Source organism: Perissodus microlepis, chromosome 7 (genome assembly GCF_051167445.1).
Source record: "Perissodus microlepis isolate ML-2025 ecotype Zambia chromosome 7, ASM5116744v1, whole genome shotgun sequence".
NCBI classification, from domain to species: domain Eukaryota; kingdom Metazoa; phylum Chordata; class Actinopteri; order Cichliformes; family Cichlidae; genus Perissodus; species Perissodus microlepis.
In genome coordinates, this window is record NC_140467.1 from 45,396,187 (window position 1) to 45,417,776 (window position 21,590).

General features: G+C 43.3%; 1 protein-coding gene across 7 annotated transcripts in view; it reads left to right on the forward strand.

Annotated features, from left to right (window-relative positions):
* Window positions 1-21,190, forward strand: part of nacc2 (NACC family member 2) — a 36,108-nt gene extending 14,918 nt beyond the window's left edge. For 2 of the 7 annotated variants that reach the window (XM_084935353.1, XM_084935356.1), the window contains exons 2-7: window positions 11,162-11,343; window positions 11,451-12,221; window positions 13,701-13,877; window positions 15,236-15,341; window positions 15,570-15,667; window positions 15,762-21,190. In XM_084935353.1, coding sequence (XP_084791479.1) covers window positions 11,232-11,343; window positions 11,451-12,221; window positions 13,701-13,877; window positions 15,236-15,341; window positions 15,570-15,667; window positions 15,762-16,285 — 1,788 coding nt within the window. In that variant the 5' untranslated portion in view covers window positions 11,162-11,231 and the 3' untranslated portion in view covers window positions 16,286-21,190. Of the gene's footprint in view, window positions 1-9,563; window positions 10,111-10,527; window positions 10,754-11,161; window positions 11,344-11,450; window positions 12,222-13,700; window positions 13,878-15,235; window positions 15,342-15,569; window positions 15,668-15,761 lie in introns of those variants that run through there. The other 5 variants (XM_084935352.1, XM_084935355.1, XM_084935354.1 and 2 more) reach the window with 5 other exon arrangements.
* The last annotated feature ends 400 nt before the right edge of the window (window positions 21,191-21,590 follow it).

Below are 21,590 nucleotides of genomic sequence, written 5' to 3' on the forward strand. Positions count from 1 at the left end.
GAGGCCAAGGACAAATTGTTTCTTTTATTTGGTATTCACTTCTGTGAGCTTGAGCAGCAACACACGCATCTACCTTGATACGCTGAAGAAAAAATGTATTTTTCAATCTGCTGCTTCACTGATAAAGCCAGACTAAGCCATCCACAGATATTGCAAGTTTTAGGAATACTTAGCTAAAAGTAATTGTGTTTTTACTCACTCGTAGACCTTTGTGGACCTCGGTGTGGTAGCTGCCCAGCAACAGGTCCTCCCTTCATGTGAAAACTAACTTTAGAGTTATAACTTTATAAACTTAGACTTATTGCTTCCCCAAAAAGTCAGATTACCCTTCCTTCAATCAAAGAAAAAAACTCTGTTTTTCTGAGCAGTAATTGTCCGATTATCTCTAATGGCGTTTTTAAGCTGTAATTGGAGATGATTTGCATTCCACGGTTGACACCAAAGTCACTTTGTTCTCTGTCCATTGACATTTTTCCTGCAACGTCTTGGCAATCGATGAAATCACCAAACAAGACAGGAGGAGGAAAAAAAAATCTGCCTGAGCCCATCAAAACAGACACTTTGTTGGCAGGAGATCAGTCTGTGCCAGTGTGAAATGACGTCCCTCGGGCTCATAGAAAACAGTCCCAACAGTCACACACTGCAGCTGCAAACCACTCCCAATGTAAAGGGTTTCTATCCCAAAGACAGAGATATCACATGATAGTCATAAGCGCAGTATACTCTATCCTAGCGTTTACACATTCAAGTGTTGTGACTTAACAATCTCACACTGAATCATTTCTTGCTTTGTCGCACCCTCGCTGTCTCTCTCTCTTCCCTACTTTCTTTCTGTGCTGCTTACGTAGCTTCCTTTTAAGTTGGAAATTGGGGGAATTTTTGGTCTTGTGTCAGTATTTGGTCAAAATATCTCCGTCTTGCGTGAATATAGTTTCCTTAGCACACTAACGTCACACTTATATGTTGCTCTAAACTGGAACGGCCCGCGGGCTCCTGTGGTTCTCCAATATGAGTTTATTCTAACTGAAAAAAATCCAACCTGCCTGTTTTTCTTCCCTTTCTTTGTCATCTAAGGATTTACCTTGCTAGAAAATGACAGTCTGGGAAGTTTATACCGTGAAGCTGACATTTTAGAGTGAGTAATGTTGAGCGGAGGTCGGATCTCTTTGGATTGGAACAAAGTGACAGTTTATCCATATGGCCTGGCTTTGTCTGTTGCCCTGCTTGGAAAAATCGGGGACCAAAGCACATGAAATGAGATTACACAATATGCTAAGTCTGCTTTATGGCTGTCACAGTTTAAATGGGAATATTAATATTACAGATAATCAAGTCTGCTGCTTTTTTTCCAACTTTTAACTTTTCGTATGCCTTTTCAGGTATTCTGCAGTTTTCTTGTCAACTCGAACACATTCTCTTTTCGAGCTCTACATTTCTGTCAGTTTAGCTCATTTCCCTATTCCTCTCTTTCCCTGTGACTGTGCTTTGTCAACTTCTCTCTTGTTCTTTTCTATTTGCATCTTTCACACGCTCGCTCTATCTCTCCCTCTCTCTCTCTTTCCTCTCCCCTTTTATTCATTTATCCCCCCACCCCCCCCGGCCTTTTATCATCTCTTAATCTAAAACGCCGTTACGTACCCGTCAGTCTGCCATATCTATCTTTCGAGCACTCCTTTATATATCTATAAGCACTCAATGCAGTCATGTATATTCAAGGGTATGTGGGTTGATGTTTGGTATACACAGCCGGTCTAGTGTGCTAGTCACCAGAGTTTGGTGTGATGTAGTAGCCACTGCTACTGTTTGTTTGTTTACCTCCCACAGCCACTTGGAGTCCATTAGCAATGCCTTTGCCTCAGGAGGATTACACACACACACACAGATACTGTATATGCTCTCTCTGTCTTTCTTTCCCTCAGTCTGTCTGGTTATCACAGCGACTACAGGCTAAACTTACAGGTATCCCCCCCTGTTACAGTAGTTATTTGTCAAAGCTTTTTCCTTAATACTGTGCTCAACCACTGAGAAATGTAAGCATTAACTTCATTCATCGCTGGCATCTTCCCCTGAAGCGGTGCACATGATTAAGATATGTACATTTCTGCGAAGGTGTGTCCGTGTTCGTGTTTACCTCCCTTGATGAGAGTCGATTATAATGGATGGAGTTGTACTTATCATAATTGACCCTTTAGCTGTTAGACTCTGGAAGAGAGTAAACAGTATCTACTAAATACAGTAGCAGCCGGGAATGCAGTTGGCAGGCTTGATCCGTAGATGCTTTCATTTTGTCTCTCTTACCGATTTTACCCGTACTTAATTTTTCAACAAATGCTAGCCACAACAACCCTTTGGCAGTATGTTTTTTTTCTAAAACCTCTAGTCTAAACAACTGACAGTTAGAGCCATATGTGAAAAATTTTGAACACACCTCATTACCTAGAACTCCTGTTGTTCAGTCCAGCTCCAGCTGCTTTGCATTGGCTCTGATCTTTTTGACAGCAGTTGTCAGCATATATTTGTGTTTCCAAAATCCCAGAAGATTCAGAATAGTCTCACCTTTTTTGCTTTGAATTTGGTCTCTACCATCACATTTTGTGACAGAACAATATGAGAGGATAAATGTCTGCATTGTGGTGGAAAGATGGCGGAAAGATTTTAGCTAATTAAGGCCTCACTTACACAGGCTTAGAGACTGGTTGGCAACCCTCTGGCAGCCTCCAGGTGCTGGGGAAAAATGTGTAAAATGTACCAACCAGTTGCTGAAAGTTGCTGGCTGTTGCTAGATGAAATCGAAAACAGGGTGCTGGACCAAAGACCTGGTTTTGACTGCTAAGATCATTAGCAGATTGCCGTTTGCATGGAAGACATCGACTTGTCTGCAGACACTTGCTAACTACTAGGTTCAAGGTTCAAGGTTCTTTATTTGTCACATGCATAGTTATACAAGTATAACACACAGTGAAATGTAGCCTGACACGCTCCTCGACATGTGCAAAAATGGGGGGGGGGGGTAGAGGAAGAACATTATTTATATATATATATATATATATATATATATACATATATATATATATATATATATATATATATATGTATATATATATATATATATATGTGTGTGTATATACATACATACATTGGGTGAATGTGCAGTAGTAGCAGCAAGCAGGTGAATTCTGTACATTAATATGAATAGACATCTGACTATTTTACAGAATAGACAATATAAACATATTTAAAATTAAAGGAATTTGGAATGTACATTGTGCCTTGGTTTAGAGTGTCTGGAAGAGAGTCCTGTCTCAGTCAATTATAGATGATGTGAGTGTGTTTAGGGCCCAGATGGCTTGGGGATAGAAGCTCCTCTTGAGTCTCTCTGTCCTTGCCCGGATGATGCGGAACCTTCTACCAGATTGCAGAAGTTGGAACAGTTTGTTGCCAGTATGGGACGGGTCCTTCAGTATCTGCGCTGCTCTAGTCCGGCATCTCCTGGTGTAGGTGTCCTGAAGCGGGGGGAGAGCAATCCTGCAGCAGCGTTCTGCTGTATGGATCACTCTTTGGAGAGCTTTTTGGTCCTTCACACAGCTGTTCCCAAACCACAATGTCATGTTCTGTGTGAGGATGCTCTCCACAGCGCCTGTATAGAAAATCCTGAGGATCTTTGGAGAGACCCTGAACTTCCTCAGTTGTCGTAGGTGATACAGGCGCTGCCTAGCCTTTTTGGTCTGGACCTGAATGTGGGCAGCCCATGTCAGGTCTGAGGAGATGTGGACACCAAGATACTTGAAGGACTGCACCCTCTCCACTGGAGCTCCATTGATGATAATGGGCTTGTAGTCTCTGTGCTGACCCCTTCTGAAGTCCACCACCAGCTCCTTGGTCTTGCCGACGTTCAGCTGGAGGTGGTTGTCCTGGCACCATGATGCCAGATTCTTCACTTCATCCATGTAGGCCGCCTCATCGTTGTTGGAGATGGCACCCAACACCACTGTGTCGTCAGCAAACTTCACAATGGTGTTGGAGCCATGGGTGGCCACACAGTCTGAAGTGTAGAGGGAGTAGAGCAGTGGCGAGAGGACACATCCCTGAGGTGCTCCTGTGTTGATGGTGATGCTGTTAGAGACGCATCTACCCACCCTCACCACCTGAGTTCTGCCAGTGAGGAAGTCCAACACCCATGCACATAGACGGCTGTTAAGTCCCAGATCCCTGAGCTTTGTGAACAGTCTGCAGGGCACTATTGTGTTAAACGCTGAACTGTAATCAACAAACAGCATTCGCACATAGTTACCCTGTTTCTTGTCCACGTGGCTGAGGGTGGTGTGCAGGACGTGGGCGATGGCATCCTCTGTGGATCTGTTGGATCGGTAGGCGAACTGCAGCGGATCTGTGGTGTCTGGGATGGAGGAGGAGATGATGTTCTTCAGCAGCCTCTCAAACACCATCATTACTACCGAGGTCAGTGCAACTGGCCGGTAATCGTTCAGGGATGAGGGTTTGCTGTTCTTGGGCACAGGGATAATGGTGGATCTTTTGAAGCATGTGGGGACCACAGACTTCGCCAGGGACTCGTTGAAGATGTAAGTGAACACACCTGCTAGCTGGTCAGCACAGCAGCACAGCAGCACAGCAGCGCAGCAGACGGCCGGTGATGCCGTCTGGCCCCGCCGCTTTCCTTGTGTTCACTCTCCTCAATGCCGCTCGGACGTCATGCTCCGCGATGCTGGTCACCGGTCTCTCGCTGATGATGTCACTGTCCTCGGTATTCAGGCGGTAGATGGCATTAGCCGCCTGGCTAACCTCGAAACGGGCGTAGAACTGATTCAGCTCGTTGGTGAATGCAGAGTCGGCGTTGATCGGCGCAGTGTCCCTGGCTTTGTAGTCCGTAATGGTGCGTAGTCCGTGCCACATACTCCGTGTGTCGCCCTGGTGGAAGCGGGACTCCACACGCTCCCGGTACCGGCGTTTGGCATCTCTCACTGCGTGCCGCACGCCGTATGAGGCCGCTTTGTAGGCGCTCATATCGCCAGTGGCAAGACCCGCGTTGTAGGAGGCAGTCCTGGCGTTTACTGCAGTAAACTAGATGAGCAGCAGTGCAACTTTAAAGTGTGATGTGGATTTTCGAAAGGCACAACTTTTAATTTGAAGGAAAATGTTTCTTTGCCACTTGGAGAGTAGTTGCAGAGTGTTTACAGACATGTTGGCATCTTTCACTGGCAACCGCAGCAGTGTGCTAGCAAATAAAATAATTATAAGCAGCATCATGTACCACAACAACCAGCAACTGTTCCACCGCTGGTCAAGAAATACACATTGTTCCCAGTGACATATCTCTTGGCATCACTGGGGCTTTAGCAATAAGTTTCAGAGCAACTACCATCAAATTCCAGCAACCACTCACCAACTGGTTGGAGAGTACACATATCTCCCTCATGACCAGTTGGCAGATGGTTGCCAACTGGTCTCTAGGCCTTTAGCAGACCAAAAAAAATGACTGCTTTTGTCAAAGCAATGCTGTGTGTAGGGAGAGGGGACCAAATGAATAGTCTGTCTGTCACTAAATCTAATAATGTTAACAGTTATTAGATTTATTTTTCTCTTTTTAGACACATTAGTGCATCTTTACTGTAAGTGACAAAATGTGTGTATACTTCAAATTCTTCATGGTAGTGTTCAGCAAATCCAGCGTAAAAGGGACTTTACTTTGAATACAAAATCATCCAACCAAAAAACAAAACAATGATTATTAAAAAGCAATGTGCGAAAAAGTACTTTTTAATATTTAATTTGACCAAACAATTGTGATATGTTATATTTGGTTACATCATCCCACCCTCATATATCTGGTTCTGTGGGACTTTTTGCTTCACACTATCATTTCTGTGCAGACAACATTGCAGTTAAAAAGTGGAATTCACTGCTATTTTCTCCTTCGTCAGACCACAAGTTACGTTATTAGTGCATATTGAGTGAGTACAAGTGGAAAGATACCAGACAATATTCAGCCCACAACAAATCATTTCATATTTGTCTCTTTGTTACGTAACTATATGAATCATGGGGAGATTTTTTTTCTTCTTTTTAAGAAGAGATGATTTTGATCCTGACTATGTGCAGACAACTTCACCCAGCGGGGTCTGTACACAGAGAATGATGTTGCATTATAAGCAGTGATAAGCAGCCTCTCTCTTCCTCTCTCTATTTCTCTCGACATCCCATAATGATACTCAGACAGACTCAGGCAGACACCCGCTCATTCCCGATTGGTAGAACTGTTGCCAGGGAGCGTTGCTGTCTCAACGTGGATAGAATCTGTTGTCTGGTACACTTTAAACATGAGAACAACTGCAGGATCTGAATATTTATAACGAGGGGACTGTTCATATTGAGATTGTATAGTGGCAACATAAGCAATGGAGGACGGATGTGCTCCTCCTCGGCTCGTTTCAAATTTTTGATTTGAGTTTCCTTTTTTTTTTTTTTTTTTTAAATGAATTTCTTTACTTCCAAAAACATGTTTAGCAATGGTATTACTTTTCTGTGCCTTGACGATGATGCCGGCTAACGTATTTAAGTGAGGATTTTTGTGACTTGCATCATGTGAACCAACTTCACTTTAAGCTTAAACTGTTCCACAAAGTAATAAACGGTTAGTGCATTCAGGGTTGTTTGTGACTTTGATGGTTTTAGGTTTGAATCTTACAGCATTGTCATTTGGTAGACAGCTCTAGTATAAGTAGTAGTTAAAATCGGCATGTGTGTGTGTTTGTTTGCCATCTGGCGAATCGTCTCATTTCTTCATATTATTCAAATATGCCTGGACCTGCTGCTACAGTTAATAACACTGTGCGTAGGTATGAATTCTTGATTAAAATGGATGTAACACATTCCAACAAAAAACAGACAAGCGCCATCAGAACAGCATTCGAATCTCATATCTAAACTCACAAACTGTGCCTCACACGCACACACACAGACACACACATGCGCCTGATATGAAGTGCCAAAAGTCACAGTCGGATATATTATGATGATTATAAAAACACGCCTTGGTATGCAGGAAACTTTGACATGGAAATGCAAACATACGGTAGCAAATGAGGACACAATGTACGGAGAAACACACACACACACACACACACATAGTGACTCGTTTGGCAAACAAGTTGAGGGAGTCGGTGCCTTATATTTTTTCATCAGTGATGTGCAAAGTCTATATATAAAGCAGCCATAAGGAGGTTGGAATTTGCATGCATGTTTGTGTGCGTGCGTGTGTGTGTGTGTGTGTGTGTGCATTTGCATTTCTGCATACTTTTGGGCTGTCATGATGCACATGTATGTGTGCCTTTTGTTTCATATTCATTCGTGCATACATTTTCACAGACATGCGGCTGTGTATATGTGCAGTGTGGCACTCCACCGTCCTGTCTGCCTGACTCAACATATTCTCCGCTCACTCTCTCTCCCCCCTCCCCATACTCACCCACCCACTTACCCGCCCTCCCTCTTCCTCTTTTCCCTCACTCTCACCCCCTCCTCTCCATCCCGCTCTGCCTGGCTGGCACGTACATGCATGTCTGTAGACTCTGTACTGTGCTTGCTGCCGTGGCACGCGCCAACCTCACTGCAATGCAGCCCTGTGTGCATTAATTGGCAGAGAGACAGTGGGTACGTGGTATGCAGGGCGGGAAGGATAGAGAAGAGAAAGAAGGGGGTTGGGGATGCGGGGGGACGCAAAAGGCGATGTAAGGACACAGTAGTTACAATAACCGGTGGATGGATGGGCCGGTGGACAAGCAGTCTGGCAGGTTCACAGCGGGACAGACAGACAAACAAACAGAATGTGTATTGCTGAGTGTGCACAGGGAGATTACCTGTGTATGTGTGTGTGTAAGAAAGCAGGAGAGTGTTTGCAGATTTGTTTCTCCTGCGTTTCACTGTGCTTTTTTTGTGTGTGCTCACTCATGTGTGCCTATATGTGCCGTGCAGATATCGCACTGCTGGGCCAAAGCTCTGTAAACCAAAGTCTGACTCACTGCATTCAACGCTTTGTGATATCCTCCCTTTCATATTTCCGCTGCAACTGAAGAGTAAAAGTTTGCTCAGTTTAGCGCAACTTTCTCCACTTGAGGTTTCTTTGGCAAAGAATTGAGCACAATGTGCCTTGATAGTTTTTGTAGGGGGGGAGAGAGACGTGCTCACTTTTAGAAAACCTCAGCATCAGCTTGATGTTTTTTTGTTTTGTTTTTTTTAAGATAAGCGACATGCGCTGAAAGGATGTCTTCATGTCTCGTCACCTATAACACAGCACGGCACTCCGAGAAAGCTGTCTCCTTAGTGTTATTTGTTGTTTTTATAATTTTTTACTCTGACATGTAAAAATTACACAGCATTCGTTCGTGTGCGTGTGTTTATATGCACACACATACTGTAAAAAAAAAAAACATTTTCCTACTCATCCGTTATGCATTTATACCCTCCCACACACATCTTTCTGGAACTTATCCTCTCTGGTAGCTGTTGTCCTTCTTTTAGCGGTTGTCCTGTCGCAGGCAGCGACATCTGGCTCCTGTCCTCCTTCATCCAGATCAAGTAACATTTAGGGAAGCGTTCTATGGGCTGGCCAAAAAAAGTACCCAAGAGAAAGCAGAGAAATGTCACCTGAACAAGCCGAGCCACCGAAGCGGAGGCGTAAATTAATCATTTAATTCATCAATTCATGTAGAAATACAAAATAGTCTTGCGTGAAGACAGCACTTCTCTCTGTTTATGTGTAGGTGTTTGGCAGAGATGTCCTTGCATGATTCAGAGAAAATACACAACACTTGCTCAAAAGTAAAGCCTCTCTTTTCTTTTCTTTTTTTTTAGCTATTGTCTTACAAAGATGGTACGAATAATGGGAAATACCCTGACACTGGTGATTGTTTTTCGATCAATCTTTTCAGTTCTACATTTAGAAGGATTTAAGGATTCACTGCATTGTGCACGCTATAGTTCGAGTTTAATAAAGCTCTGCTTTACTGAGATGTGACGCATTCTTTCCAGACTTGCGTCAAACTGGCCGCTCACAAGTTTCGCTATTCGATGTCTCCTTAATTAATGGTGGATATGACCCCTGTATGTGCTTCTCGTTTCTCTTTTTTTCCGTCTTAGTCATTCTCCCCCCCATTCTGTTAGACTGTATATACATGTCTGTGTCCAAGTAGCAGAAGTTGCTTCAACCTAATTGTCTTTCTCTACTCGTACTGTCCTCAAATGACTTTCTCTCTGTCTCAACTCTCCCCTCCCGCCCTCCCTCCCTTGATTCTCTTTAGCTCTGCCCAGTCTCTGTCTCCGTCTGTAACTGTAGCCTGTGTTTTTCTCTCCCTCCCACTCCCTGCGACGTATAGATACTGCATTGATCAGACACACACGCGCAGACACATGCACGGGCGTGCGCTCGCGCACACACTGAGCCTCCCACTCCTTTCATCATTGATTCGCTCTGCTCTGCTCTGTTCTGCTCTGCTCTGGCCTCTCTTTCTCTCCCCCCCCATTGTCTTTCTCACTCTCTCTCCCCCCCCCCCCCTTCTCTCTCTCTCTCTCACTCACACACTCCCCCTATCTACAGCGGCACTTGTTGAATTCAACCCTTGGAGAACAGGGAGAGGGGGAGAGAAACACAGAGAGAGTGAGATAATGACAAGGAGGCAGAGGGAGGCTTTGAGACAGTGCTAGAGCAGACAGTTAGCAGGGAGAATAGGGCTTTGGAGGGTATAGAGATTGTAGATAGGCCGAGAGAAAACAGACAGAGAAAAGTCAGTCAGCAGAGAGATTCATCTTTGAGACACTAGGAATGACACTTTAAGTGAGAGAAAGAGTCGACCAGACGGAGTACATCTGAGTGCTCGCCCTCCGTCTCTTAACTGCTCCTCTTCTGTTCTGGTCCTGACTGCTGCTGGCGTGTTTTGTGTGTGTGTGTGTGTCAAGGCTCCATGGTGTGCTTTAACCAGAAGACTGGCTTACTCAGGTCAGAACTGTCTGGGATAACAGAGTGAGCACTCTTTTTGTGCATTTGTGCATGTGTGAGAGACTGTTAGCAGAGGAAAAGGCATGTTCTTGTTTCTCCAGGTGAGTGCTTGCTTGCCAGAGTACACAGTAATTTCCCTGTGCAGCTTTTACTGCATGTGCGTGTGTGTCTTCATGCATGCAGGCTTTTATGTAAGTAAGCCACAGTGCATGCCTTTCTGTATGGAGTGCATGAAGTGGGAGAGTGTGTGTGTGAGAGAGAGAGAGAGAGAGAGAGCGAGAGAGAGGCGGTGACATCTTTTTCAGTTTGTATTCCTGGAAACTGTTCTGCAGCATTGCTCAATAATGAAACTAGTGCGTATATGTACGTATGTGTGGGTTGGTGGGAAGACAAAGGCAATTATAAAAGGTTCAGGGCTGGAATGAAGGTGCAAATATATCTGGAGAGTGTTACTGAAAAGGACTTTTTATTTGTTTTGTTTTTTAAAGTTGTCTTTCTTTGGATTGTTGTCTAGCTAGATCTGAGAAAGAGGACAACTGCCACGGTGTCAGCGAAATCCAGGAAAATCTATGACATGAAAAACAGGTTGCATTCAGTGTGGGGTTTATTTCTGAGAAAAGTTAAGGCGTACAGGCTGTCAAAGTCCATGCTGTGGGTAAATTGTTCTGGATGCATTAAGAGCAATACATGGAAGGAGTGCAAGGTTCTTGGAATTTAAGTAATGTAAAACAACATAGCCTAAAGGTATTTCACAACCTTCTATGCACAGTAGGCGCAGCATTGTGTTCGTGTTTTTTTTTTTTTTTTTTTTCTCTGTGGAGTGACTCCTCCTTTCTCTCTCCTGCCTCGACTCTCTCACCCACTATCTCTGCATATCCATCTTTCTTTCGCACACCTCTCACTTCTCCCTCAACTGTATGCGTGTTCTCACTTCATCTCAACTCTATTTTCATTCTTACTCTTTGCTTTTTCTAAGAGAGAGAAACAACCTGAGAGGATCTATCTCTCTCTTCTCGCCCCTCTGCCTCCCTCTGGCATGTCTTTTCATCTTTCACGCGTTTGCTTTTTGCTCCTTCATTTGTCAGTGCGTTTCTCCTCTCCAACGCATTTACCATACCTTTTTTTTGGATTCCTTCCGCTTTGTTATTACAGATGCCTCTCTCGGCGGCAGAGTCTGCAGTGAATATCTGAAGCCCCATCTTCCTTCCACTCTGTGGCCATCATGTCCCAGCTGCTCCATGTGGAGATCCCAAACTTTGGAGCTACGGTTCTGGGTTCCCTTAATGAGCAGCGCTTGCTGGGACACTACTGTGATGTATCCATACTGGTTAAAGGTCAGTTGGCAGAAAAATGTTAATGTTGCTCTGTTAATCATAGATTAACTTGTACAAAGTGCTAACTGTCTTCGTCAATGTTCTCAACTTCTTTTTCCCTCAACCAGGCCAGGCTTTCAAAGCCCACCGGGCTGTTTTGGCCGCCAGCAGCCTCTACTTTCGTGACCTCTTCAGCAGCTCCACCAAGACCCAGTTTGAGTTGCCTTCCTCAGTCACACCTGCTTGCTTTGAGCAGATCCTCACTTTCTGCTACACAGGGAAGCTAACAATGGCAGCTAGTGAACAGCTGGTGGTCATGTACACAGCTGGCTACCTCCAAATTCAGCATATAGTTGAAAAAGGCATGGACCTAATGTTTAAGGCAAACTCACCTCACTGTGACTCGCAGACAATGGGGTCCTTAGAAGAAACGGTATCTGAGCCACAGAGTCCTTGTAATAATGGCAACGGCCTGGCAGTGGCTGCCCTTCTAGGGACCCCGGGATGGTCTTCGACTCTGCTCATACCGCAGCGTAAGATTAAAATTGAAGGAGGTGAGCCCTTGCCCCTGACTGTACCTTCAACGCCAAGTAAGACTTCGCCTTCAGAGCTTGGAAGTAGACTGGGGAGGGCCGGGCCGCTGTTCTACACAACAGCTGGAGGGACCCCTATCCCTGGTATGCCTGCTTTCAGCCTCCAGGGGACTAGTGGCAGTGGAGCTGGAGGAGGAGGAGCAGCCGGCGGTGACAGGTCCAGCCCCGGAGCTTCCAGTCTGCCCACAACCGACAGTCCCACGTCCTACCAGAACGAGGATGAGGAGTTTGAGGAGGAGCCCTACGATGGGATCACTGAGGAGACCTACAGTCATCTTTATGGACGTTCAGCCAATCCCTATGGGAGTGAGTATTGTGTTAGATGTTTCTAAAGTCCTTAACAGTGCTTATTAGTATATGAAACAACAGTGGCATGCCATAAGGAGCTGTGCTTACAACACACCCCCTGATTTTACAGCACTTCGATCCTTAAAGCACGTTTATCAAAGTCCAGGACTCTGATAAAGTCTCAATGGCAACTTTGAATTTGTAGTCATGTCAAGTCTGATTTGGTGCATTACTTTCTCAGCTGCCCTCGGCTTATATGGAGGAAATTAATTTGATAACAGAGCGATCTCAAAGTAAAACTCGAGAGGACTTGGAGAAACTATAAATGTGGGGTTTATCCAGATCTCTTATCTGTTACACGTTGTGCAAAAAATTAAAAAAACAAAACAAAAAAACTAGAACCTGATGCACATTCATTTCATCTCAGTTACCTTATTTAATCTTTTATGCATCGTGTGTCCTGCGCGTCTTTGAAAAGCAGGTTGTTGTACTTCCAGTGTGTGTGTTTGTGTGTGTGCATGTGTGTGTGTGGGGGGGGTTCTTTCAGCTTAAAGATAGCTTTATGGAGTTATGATTGAAGTGCTTCGTGACCAACAACATCTTCCTTATCGCGGCTACAGCAGCCGGACCGTACCGCTTTTCATTATGGCTTTCTGCCACATTTTTTACACTGGTGTAGATTTTTTCAATACATGCAGGTGTAAATGGTTTGCATTCACATAAACACACCGACGGGGTACCTATGGATAGTGATAAACTCGCACATGAGTACACATACACACAGATTCCGCTCTCCTTCATTCTTCACATCCTGCAGCTCAAAGGGAGGTTTGTCAAATTCTAGGGTTTCACATATTTATGAAATCCATTCTATCTGCAATCAGTCAGAGCACCCCAGGGTGACATTGTAGGATATTTGAGAACCATGCACATCTTTCGTGTGTGTGTGTGTGTGTGTGTGTGTGTGTGTGTGTGTGTGTGTGTGTGTGCGCACGCGCAGATGTGTCTGCACATACAAATTGATTAATCTACACCTTTCGCTATGTGCATGCGTGTGGCAGTTATTGGATTAATTTCTTTTTGTTTCGTGTGTGTGTGCGTGCAGGACGAGTATGCATGTGTATACACTCACAAGCTGTCTTAGAGGTTTTGGGGTGAAAAAAAGAGTTTTTGAATAAGAACCCAACACTCAGCTCTGGATATGTCCCCCCCTCCAAAACTAAAGATGCTGATGCTGCACAGTGACCTGTCTAGGATGCACCTGCAATGCTCTAAAACATTCATGAAACACAACAAACTTGTATGAGATTACCCCAACCTGCTTTACTAATTAAATTTTATAGCTTCTATTTTGGTGTGGATACACAGGGGTAGGCGTGGAAAACAACTTTGTTTAGGGTGTTTTTATTCTAGTAAAGTGACGGATACCAATGTGTTTTTATGATGTGAGATTTTAAATAAAGTTTGCATTTCGGTTCTTTGTCTCTTTTTTTTTAGTCCAAGACAAGCCGGAGATGGCGTCGATGCCCTTGTCCTTGGAGAACCGCAACTGCGTGCTGATCCGCAGGGACCTTGTGGCGCTGCCTGCAAGCCTCATAAGCCAGATAGGCTACCGTTGCCATCCTAAGCTCTATACTGAGGGGGACCCTGGAGAGAAGCTGGAGCTGGTGGCGGGTAGGCACGCACAAAGCAATCACAAGTCACTCACAGCACATTTAGATGCTAACATTTTACCCCTGCAGAATTTCCCAGGATTCGCTTACACACCAAGTGAGTTTGGAAGATATCGAAATTGGATTTAAAAATGAATTTAACTAAATGAATTTAAAGTCATAAATTCAGGAGGATAGAGAGCTCATTGTCAGTTTAAAGTTACCGAAATCTTTTTAATGAGGCTTGGGCAAAGAGCACCATCCATTAGAGAATTTACCCACAGCCCTGTGACCTTCATTCATAGTGAATGTAAGGGTCAACTGCATGTAATCAGCCCTCTTTGTCCAATATGAGACTCCTACCAGAGAATTACTGCTCATTCACAGCAACTTGACTATGCATAAGTGCTAAAAAAATTTGATTAAGACTGTTTAGTTAAATTATGTTTACAACTCAGTGCCGTTTATTTGAATTCATATTCCTAATTAAAAGGTTGTTTGGGAAAACATTGTCTGACCCATGTTAATCCACGGATCAGGCAAGGGTCAGGAAGCTGGCGCCACGTCTCTGTCTGTCAGACTGAAAGTGCTAAAATAAAGCTGCAAGTTTCTTTGCAGAGATTTAAGGCTGAGACAGAAGGACCATCTCTGCACCCATCCAACCATCTCTGCAGATATCACCAGTCTTTATGGAAGAGTAGCTAGACAGAAGTCACTTTGGAGTAAAAAGCATATGACTGCCTGCCGGGAGTTTGCCAAATGGTCCTTACAGAGCTCTGAGAGTATGAGGGAAAAGTTCTTTTATTTATTTATTTATTTTTGGTACAATGAGACAAAAATTGAACTCTTTGGTCTGGCTCCCACATTACGCTCTTGGCACTTCAAAGAGAACAGGTACAACTCACCTTGTAGGTAATACAGCTTCCACAAAGGAACGTGACAGAAAACCTTAAATCGATTTGGTGCCGAATCTCTCCACACAAAAGAATGACATCTGAGTACTTCCCAGCGTAATTCACAGAGAGCTGAGCACAATAATGCACAAGTTGTGGTGAATAATCCAAAACTCGATTGGTATAAGGGCTCATGCACTGCTGAGGAAGGGATGACGCTGGAAAGAAAGCAAAACCGAGTAATTTAATAGTGTGCTGCTTTTGTCACCGTCTGTTCCTCTTCTCTAATTTCTGACTCCATTTTGTTTAAGTCCATTAAAGATCTCCTTAAACTTCAACTTCAAATGTAGAAAAAGGCCACAAAGTGGAGTAAAAGGTAAAAGGAGCAAAGAGAGGAGGGCCTTCAAAGATAAAGGAAAATGCTGTAATGTCAGCGTGTTTCACACAAGATTTTTTTTCTTTTTTTTTTTCTTTGTTTCCCACACAGGTACACAAGTGTTCATGACTCGAGGCCAGCTGATGAATTGTCATCTGTGTGCCGGCATCAAACACAAAGTCTTGCTCCGCCGTCTGTTAGCCACATTCTTTGACAGGTGAGCAGAAAAATGTGCAAATAATGAACAAACTGTTTAAGTATTTCGACTCTTAGGCTTGACTTCTGTGTATGACTCCAACACTACTGCTGTTGTCACAAACCAACTTTCACACTCCATCTGTGGCCATGTTGTGCAATGCGGTTTGTTATGTGTGCTCCCATGTTTATCTACTGTATGTGCCTGTTGCTGACTCTGCCCCCTGGTGTTGACTTTGCATCCCTGCAGAAACACTTTAGCCAATAGCTGTGGGACGGGCATTCGCTCTTCTACTAGTGATCCCAGCAGGAAACCCCTGGACAGCAGGGTCCTCAACGCTGTCAAACGTAGGTCATACTTGATAGAAGTAATGGAAGTTTCAAAGGGGGGCAGTTTGTGCCACGCTGACTTTTGCTGTATTCTTTCTTTCTTTTTTTACAGTCTACTGTCAAAATTTCAACCCTAACTTCAAGGAGAGTGAAATGAATGTGATTGCTGCTGACATGTGCACAAACGCGAGGCGGGTCCGCAAGCGATGGTTGCCCAAGATTAAGTCCATGCTGCCCGATAGCATGGATGTGTACCGTGCAGGAATGGGCATGAGCGCTGCTATAGGTCTGGGTCTGACGCTGGGTGCCCCTCAGTCAGGGTTACCCCTCACTTTTGAGGCCGACTTCAAGACCTTAGAGCAAAGGTTGTATCCTGATCGTAAGGACCCTCTCAGGACTCACCCACCCCTGACAGAAGGCAGCCCCGGGTCTGGGGCGGCTGGAGCAGAAGCTGAAGATGAAGGCGAAGGAGCAGTCCAAGAGGAACAGGAGGAAGACGAGGATGAAGCTAGGTTAGAGGGTGTAGACAGATCACTGGGGGCGATCCCAGGAGCCGAGGCGGGCAACTGTGGCGACACGCCGGCTGAGCAGGAAGCAGAAAATTTTGGACAAGGTGCGAGGGTGAACGGACAGTGAATGTCCTTTTTAGGCTGTCTCTTACATTGTGAGAGACAGCCTCTTCTCTTTGCTTGCTCTTTTACAACAGCTCGTCCGCCACTCTTCCTCCTCCTCTGTGCTTCCTCACCGGGAATTTCACAGCACAAGAAGCTGCACTCACTGATCTTACTATACAGGAATCTGTCGCACATGCATGCGCACACGTGTGCTTGCGTGCTCCCATAATTGCCGCTAGTGGAAGCAGAACACTGTTCTTAGAAGTAGACACAGGCATGGCATTAGCACTTTGAGAAAGTCGACTCTTTCTGCTCCGCCCGTTTCTTGGTACACTCAGTATGTACTCAGTGTTTTGGCATCCGCAGCATTATTACAAAGGCCTGGTAGCAGAACAAATGGCTGTAATGATTCATCATTCAAGTGCAATACAAAAGCAACAGCTGCTTTGCCGGTGTGGTACACTGATTTGTAAAATGATTCCATTTTCTTGGAAAGCTGCATCAGAAACTAACCCGTGTAACCTTGGGGAAAACAGATCTGGAAAGAGCAATGTTGACCGCTTTATGTTACTTTACTGTATTTTGAACGTGTATGAATGTATAACAACAACAGTTTTGCAATTTAAGGCCATGTACTGTGGTAGCTCCATTAAACAAAACGGTTTTCTCCCTATTAAATAGACCCATCATTTATATGATCACATTTTTTTAAGCCGTCATGTCTATAGTCCACAGTCTAAAAACAACTCTATCACATGGAGTTGTTTATTCGCGCATATTTGCCCATGACATGTTTAATTAGGTTGTCAATGTGATGCCTGTGTCTGCTCCAGACCACTCCTCCCCAACCACACATGCATACAGATAAGACATATTTCCTAACCCGTGGATAATAGCCTTGAATATCTGCGCCAATGTATTCAGAATACATGGTCTATAAAAACAGTGCTTTTTAACTCTGGGTAAAAATCATTCTCTTGTGGAGATACAGAGAGAGACTTGAACATGAACATGCACTAAAAAAAAAGAGAGAGAGAGAGAAAGAAAAAATCCGAGCTTGCATGCATTCATACAAACAGTGGATACAAAGAATTCTCGGAAAAAAAAAACGCCAACAAAGCCACAAACCTGCATTGAAATAAGATAACAGCTGCCGTTGCCTCGAGATACGCTGTTAATGCTCAAAGAGGACTCTCTCCGTTTCCCGCTGGACCTGACCGCAGTCTGACGCATGTTAGAACTGATCCGGCTGTGACCCAGGATTTACACAGTAACAGTTGGAATTTCTTGTTGTTGTTGTTTTATTTGGTTTTTTTTTTTGGTTTTTTTTTTTAAACTAAAGAGTGTGCTGTGCCCATGAGCAGAGGAGACTGGATATATGGAGTAGTAAAGAAGTGCACTACACTGGGCAGTAGAAGAACGAATGTTAGAGAGAAGCACTGTTCCACCTCGATGATGTAGTGGTGGTGGTGTGATATGCTCCGATACTACGCAGTCCTGCTTCCTACCTGGCTGTTTGTTTGTTTGTTTGTTTTATTGTTTGTTCTTTTTTTCTTTGGGTGGGTGGGTAAATTATTGAATCAAACTTATACGAGCAATTTATGCTGGCTTATTGCATTTGCACTCAAAAGAAGGTAAAGAGCCGAGACGCTGAGGGAGGTAACGTGGACCTTTTTAACTGAGAGGCTGTAACGACAACACCTGAAACGAGTCTCTCTGACAATGACTGTTTCTACGTTTTGGAAGGGGGTTGGGGGGAGCAAAGCAATGTCCAACAGGGACTTTAAACCTGCATTCGTCATACCTGATTTCTTCTTTTGATATCTGTTTTTTGCCACACAGCCTTTCTTCATTGTGCAATGCATAGATCTTCCCTGTATCTTTTTTTTCCCCCCTATCAGCAAACGAAATCACAGAAAAGACCGTTCGTTTAAGTAAAAGAGAAGCCACCAACATTTGGGGGAAAGTGGGTTGTGATAGGTTAATTTAAGAACGGCCAGGCTTAGTACTAATACTATTCTCAAAATATATGCGGTGCCACTTCATGAGCGGGGCCAGAGTAGTCTCTGTTTCTGCTCTTGTTTCAGCGTCTGTTAGGGGAAGTTTTAAGATGGCCCTGCACAAGAAACACAGGGTTACAATTGCACTAGGTAGTAACAAAAAGGTTTATAGCGCGTTTATTTTCTTTGGGAATAAGTGCGATCTGCCGTAGATAAAAGAAGACTGTGACATGATGGCTGGGATGATGGATGAATGTAATCTGTAGCACTGCTGTGGTGATGGTCCAAGCTTTGATTTGAGTATAGTAAATTCTTCAAAATATGCCATAATATAAAATTAATACCGACTGTGAGGCTGGGTGGTGTTTAAACCTAAAGCTTTATTGATATAGTGATTTTTTTTTTTTTTTTTTCAAACTGCGAACAGGTCTTCCAGTGTAGTGAACATCGTTATGTGCAAAACTGAGCAAGGTTCACATGCAGTGCAGGCTTTTTTCCCTCTGTTTGATGTTTTTTTAACACAGAGATTTTGCAAATTGTACCTTCATATCATATGTTTATTATTCTTACAGGTTTTTCTCGCAGTAAAAAAAGAAAACAACATTCAGTTGTCTATTTGAGCCACTTAAATGTCTGATCACTTCTGGTTATGCCAGTCAGAGTAACAGACTTGAGAAATAAATATGTGTAGCCTTTATTTTGGAAAATATAGAAAGTAGCTGTTATAGCTTCAGAAAAAAGAGAGAGAGAGAAACCTTTCTACTCAGTTAGTAAACTGGGCAATGAGTGTGATATTCTTTGTATTTAAGATTTCTCTCTGTGTGTTTTTGTGTAAAATAAATCTTTGATTTTGATCTTTTTGAATAGGAGGACTTTCACAGAGATACTGAATACATGGGGAATATGAAATCAGCTGCAATTAAAATAAAGCAGTAAATAATAACGGGTGGGAAACATGGATATGTTCCACTGTAGTATTAAAGGGGTGTGGAGCAGTGCCTTAGACTGTGAATGTGTGGGTGTGGATGCGTGACATTACTTTGTGTTCAGAAGCAAACAGGACCAAGGATCTACTAAATATAGCCAGATAACACTTTTTTTTTGGCCATTTTAGAGTTTAATATTAAAAACTAGTAATCTTTTATTCTAATAAATGATATTAATAACATAGTCATTTATTCACCTTACATTCTTGCTTTATGTTTTCCATCATGTTGGCTCACCAGCCCAGTATTACATATTTACAGCACAGCTCTGGTTGATCTGGTTGAACACCCTTGGAAGAGATTCAAATGAAATCTCATTCGTAGTATAGTCAAGTATAGTCAAACCTGTTCATCGGTTAGTCACATTTAAGGTGTGGCGGGCTTTTGTTGTTGTTGTTTGGGGGGGGTTATTTTTCTTTTTTTTACACACGATTTCCTTATCACGCGCCGGTTTTGACCAGCTCATTCACTTTTTCTGCCCCGCTGCAAGACAAAGCCATCAAAAAAACCCAAAACAGAACAATAATCCTTTAAGACCGCTTGGGGTTTGATCCTTTTCTTGTGCAGGGTAAATGAACGATGTTGCACTATAAACGGAGAATGTCATGGCTAACCCTTGGGAAGATTGACGTGGCCAAAAGAGAAAAGTCCAGTTCCACGTATGTTATGTATCGGACGTGTTTCTCATTTATATCAAACTTTTTGTTTTTCTTGGATGGTTATTGAATAGAGGGTATTTTGTTGCAAATAACTTCTTCCTCACTTTGCATCGGGCTCTGCTCACCCCCACACGGACACTGTAGTTTTTTGTTCCAGTGACTGGCTCATCATGAAAAACAATACATTTATATGCAAAGAGACACTTGTACCATAAAATGCATGCCATTCGCACACTCGCCACAACCCAATGAAACCTCTGATCTTTATGCACCATGTATTTTATGCTGAATAACTCTTGTCACTGTTAGTAAACAAAGATCGAGGTGTCCTGTGGTGAGCAGGGCTGGATTTTTTTATTATACAACCTGGCCTTTCGCTGAATGTTTGCATAAAGCTGAATTTCTTGTATTAATGACAGCAAAGTAGTGACAAAGAGTGGAATACAGAGACTAAGTACACAGTTCAGTGTGTTCACAGCTCAGCACACTCAGAAGAAAATGCACTGAAGGTTTGTTTGTGTATTTACGTGTCCTTGTACATAACGCCAGCACTTTAGAACTACTTGGAAAGGTGAAAGGAACAACACTGAGAGCAACCGGGTGTTAGGCAAATGAGGAGTAAATGCAACTTTTAAAGCCATGTGTTCAGAGCGCTGACAATCAGAATAGGAACGAGACCCAAAGTGCACTATGGGACATATGGTATGACTTGCTATGTGCTCTTGCTGTTTGCTTTGTCTTTCTTCAGCTTGCTTCGGTCTGTGCTAGCTTCCTTTCCAGAGTGGAGGGACATGGTGATGTTATCTCCAGCCTTCTTGGTTATAAGTGTGTGTCTTTAAAACCAGGACTGAGTCAAACTTTGGTGCTTTGCAAACAGAGCTGGACACGGACCATATCTGTCATGCTCTGGTAAGCATGTTCTGGACGTGGTCCTGAGCCCAGGTTTTGTTGATAACCCCCTTTGATGGACAACAACCCTACACCGATCATGGTAATGTTCTTCACTATCAGCTGGGTTTGGATCAGGCAAACTGGGATGGGACAATTTCAGTGTTGATGCCGCTTTATGTTTCAAATGAAAAAGATGTTTATGCGCGTTCTGACTCAAGCATCAATAATATATACAACAGAAATGCAAGTTGCCACTTTTGATGTAATCTACCTTTCATTCCCATCATATTTGCCATCACCAGTTTTAAGTTGTATAGTCCAAGAGTACCCAATTTCTTTAAATGCAATACAGAAAAATCTGCTTTCTAATAAAAGTCCTTACTTCACCATACACTGTCTTTTGTCTCTCTTTGCATTTGCCAAAGTACCTACAAAAGGATGCACTTGAAATATATTTTTCTCTTGAAGTTGCGATTTATTGTAGATCTGCATGGCTTCAAACATGTAAGTAATGAGATTCCAGCAGAAAGAAGACAAATTAGTGACAATAATAATTCTCACTGTCTGTGCCACCGAGCTGTGAAATTCTTGTGTCATTAAAATGGTGTTAAATTTTGCTGGATGAGTCACTGGAGTTCCTTCAAAGATGAATGTAACATACAGTATACAGCCAGTTTTATTTCATGAAGGCAAAGGTTTAGAATTGCAGGCAACACTGGATCGATCCAAATCAACCATATTAATCTAGGCATTTCATCTATGATATATAAATATTTATATGTAGGGGGGGG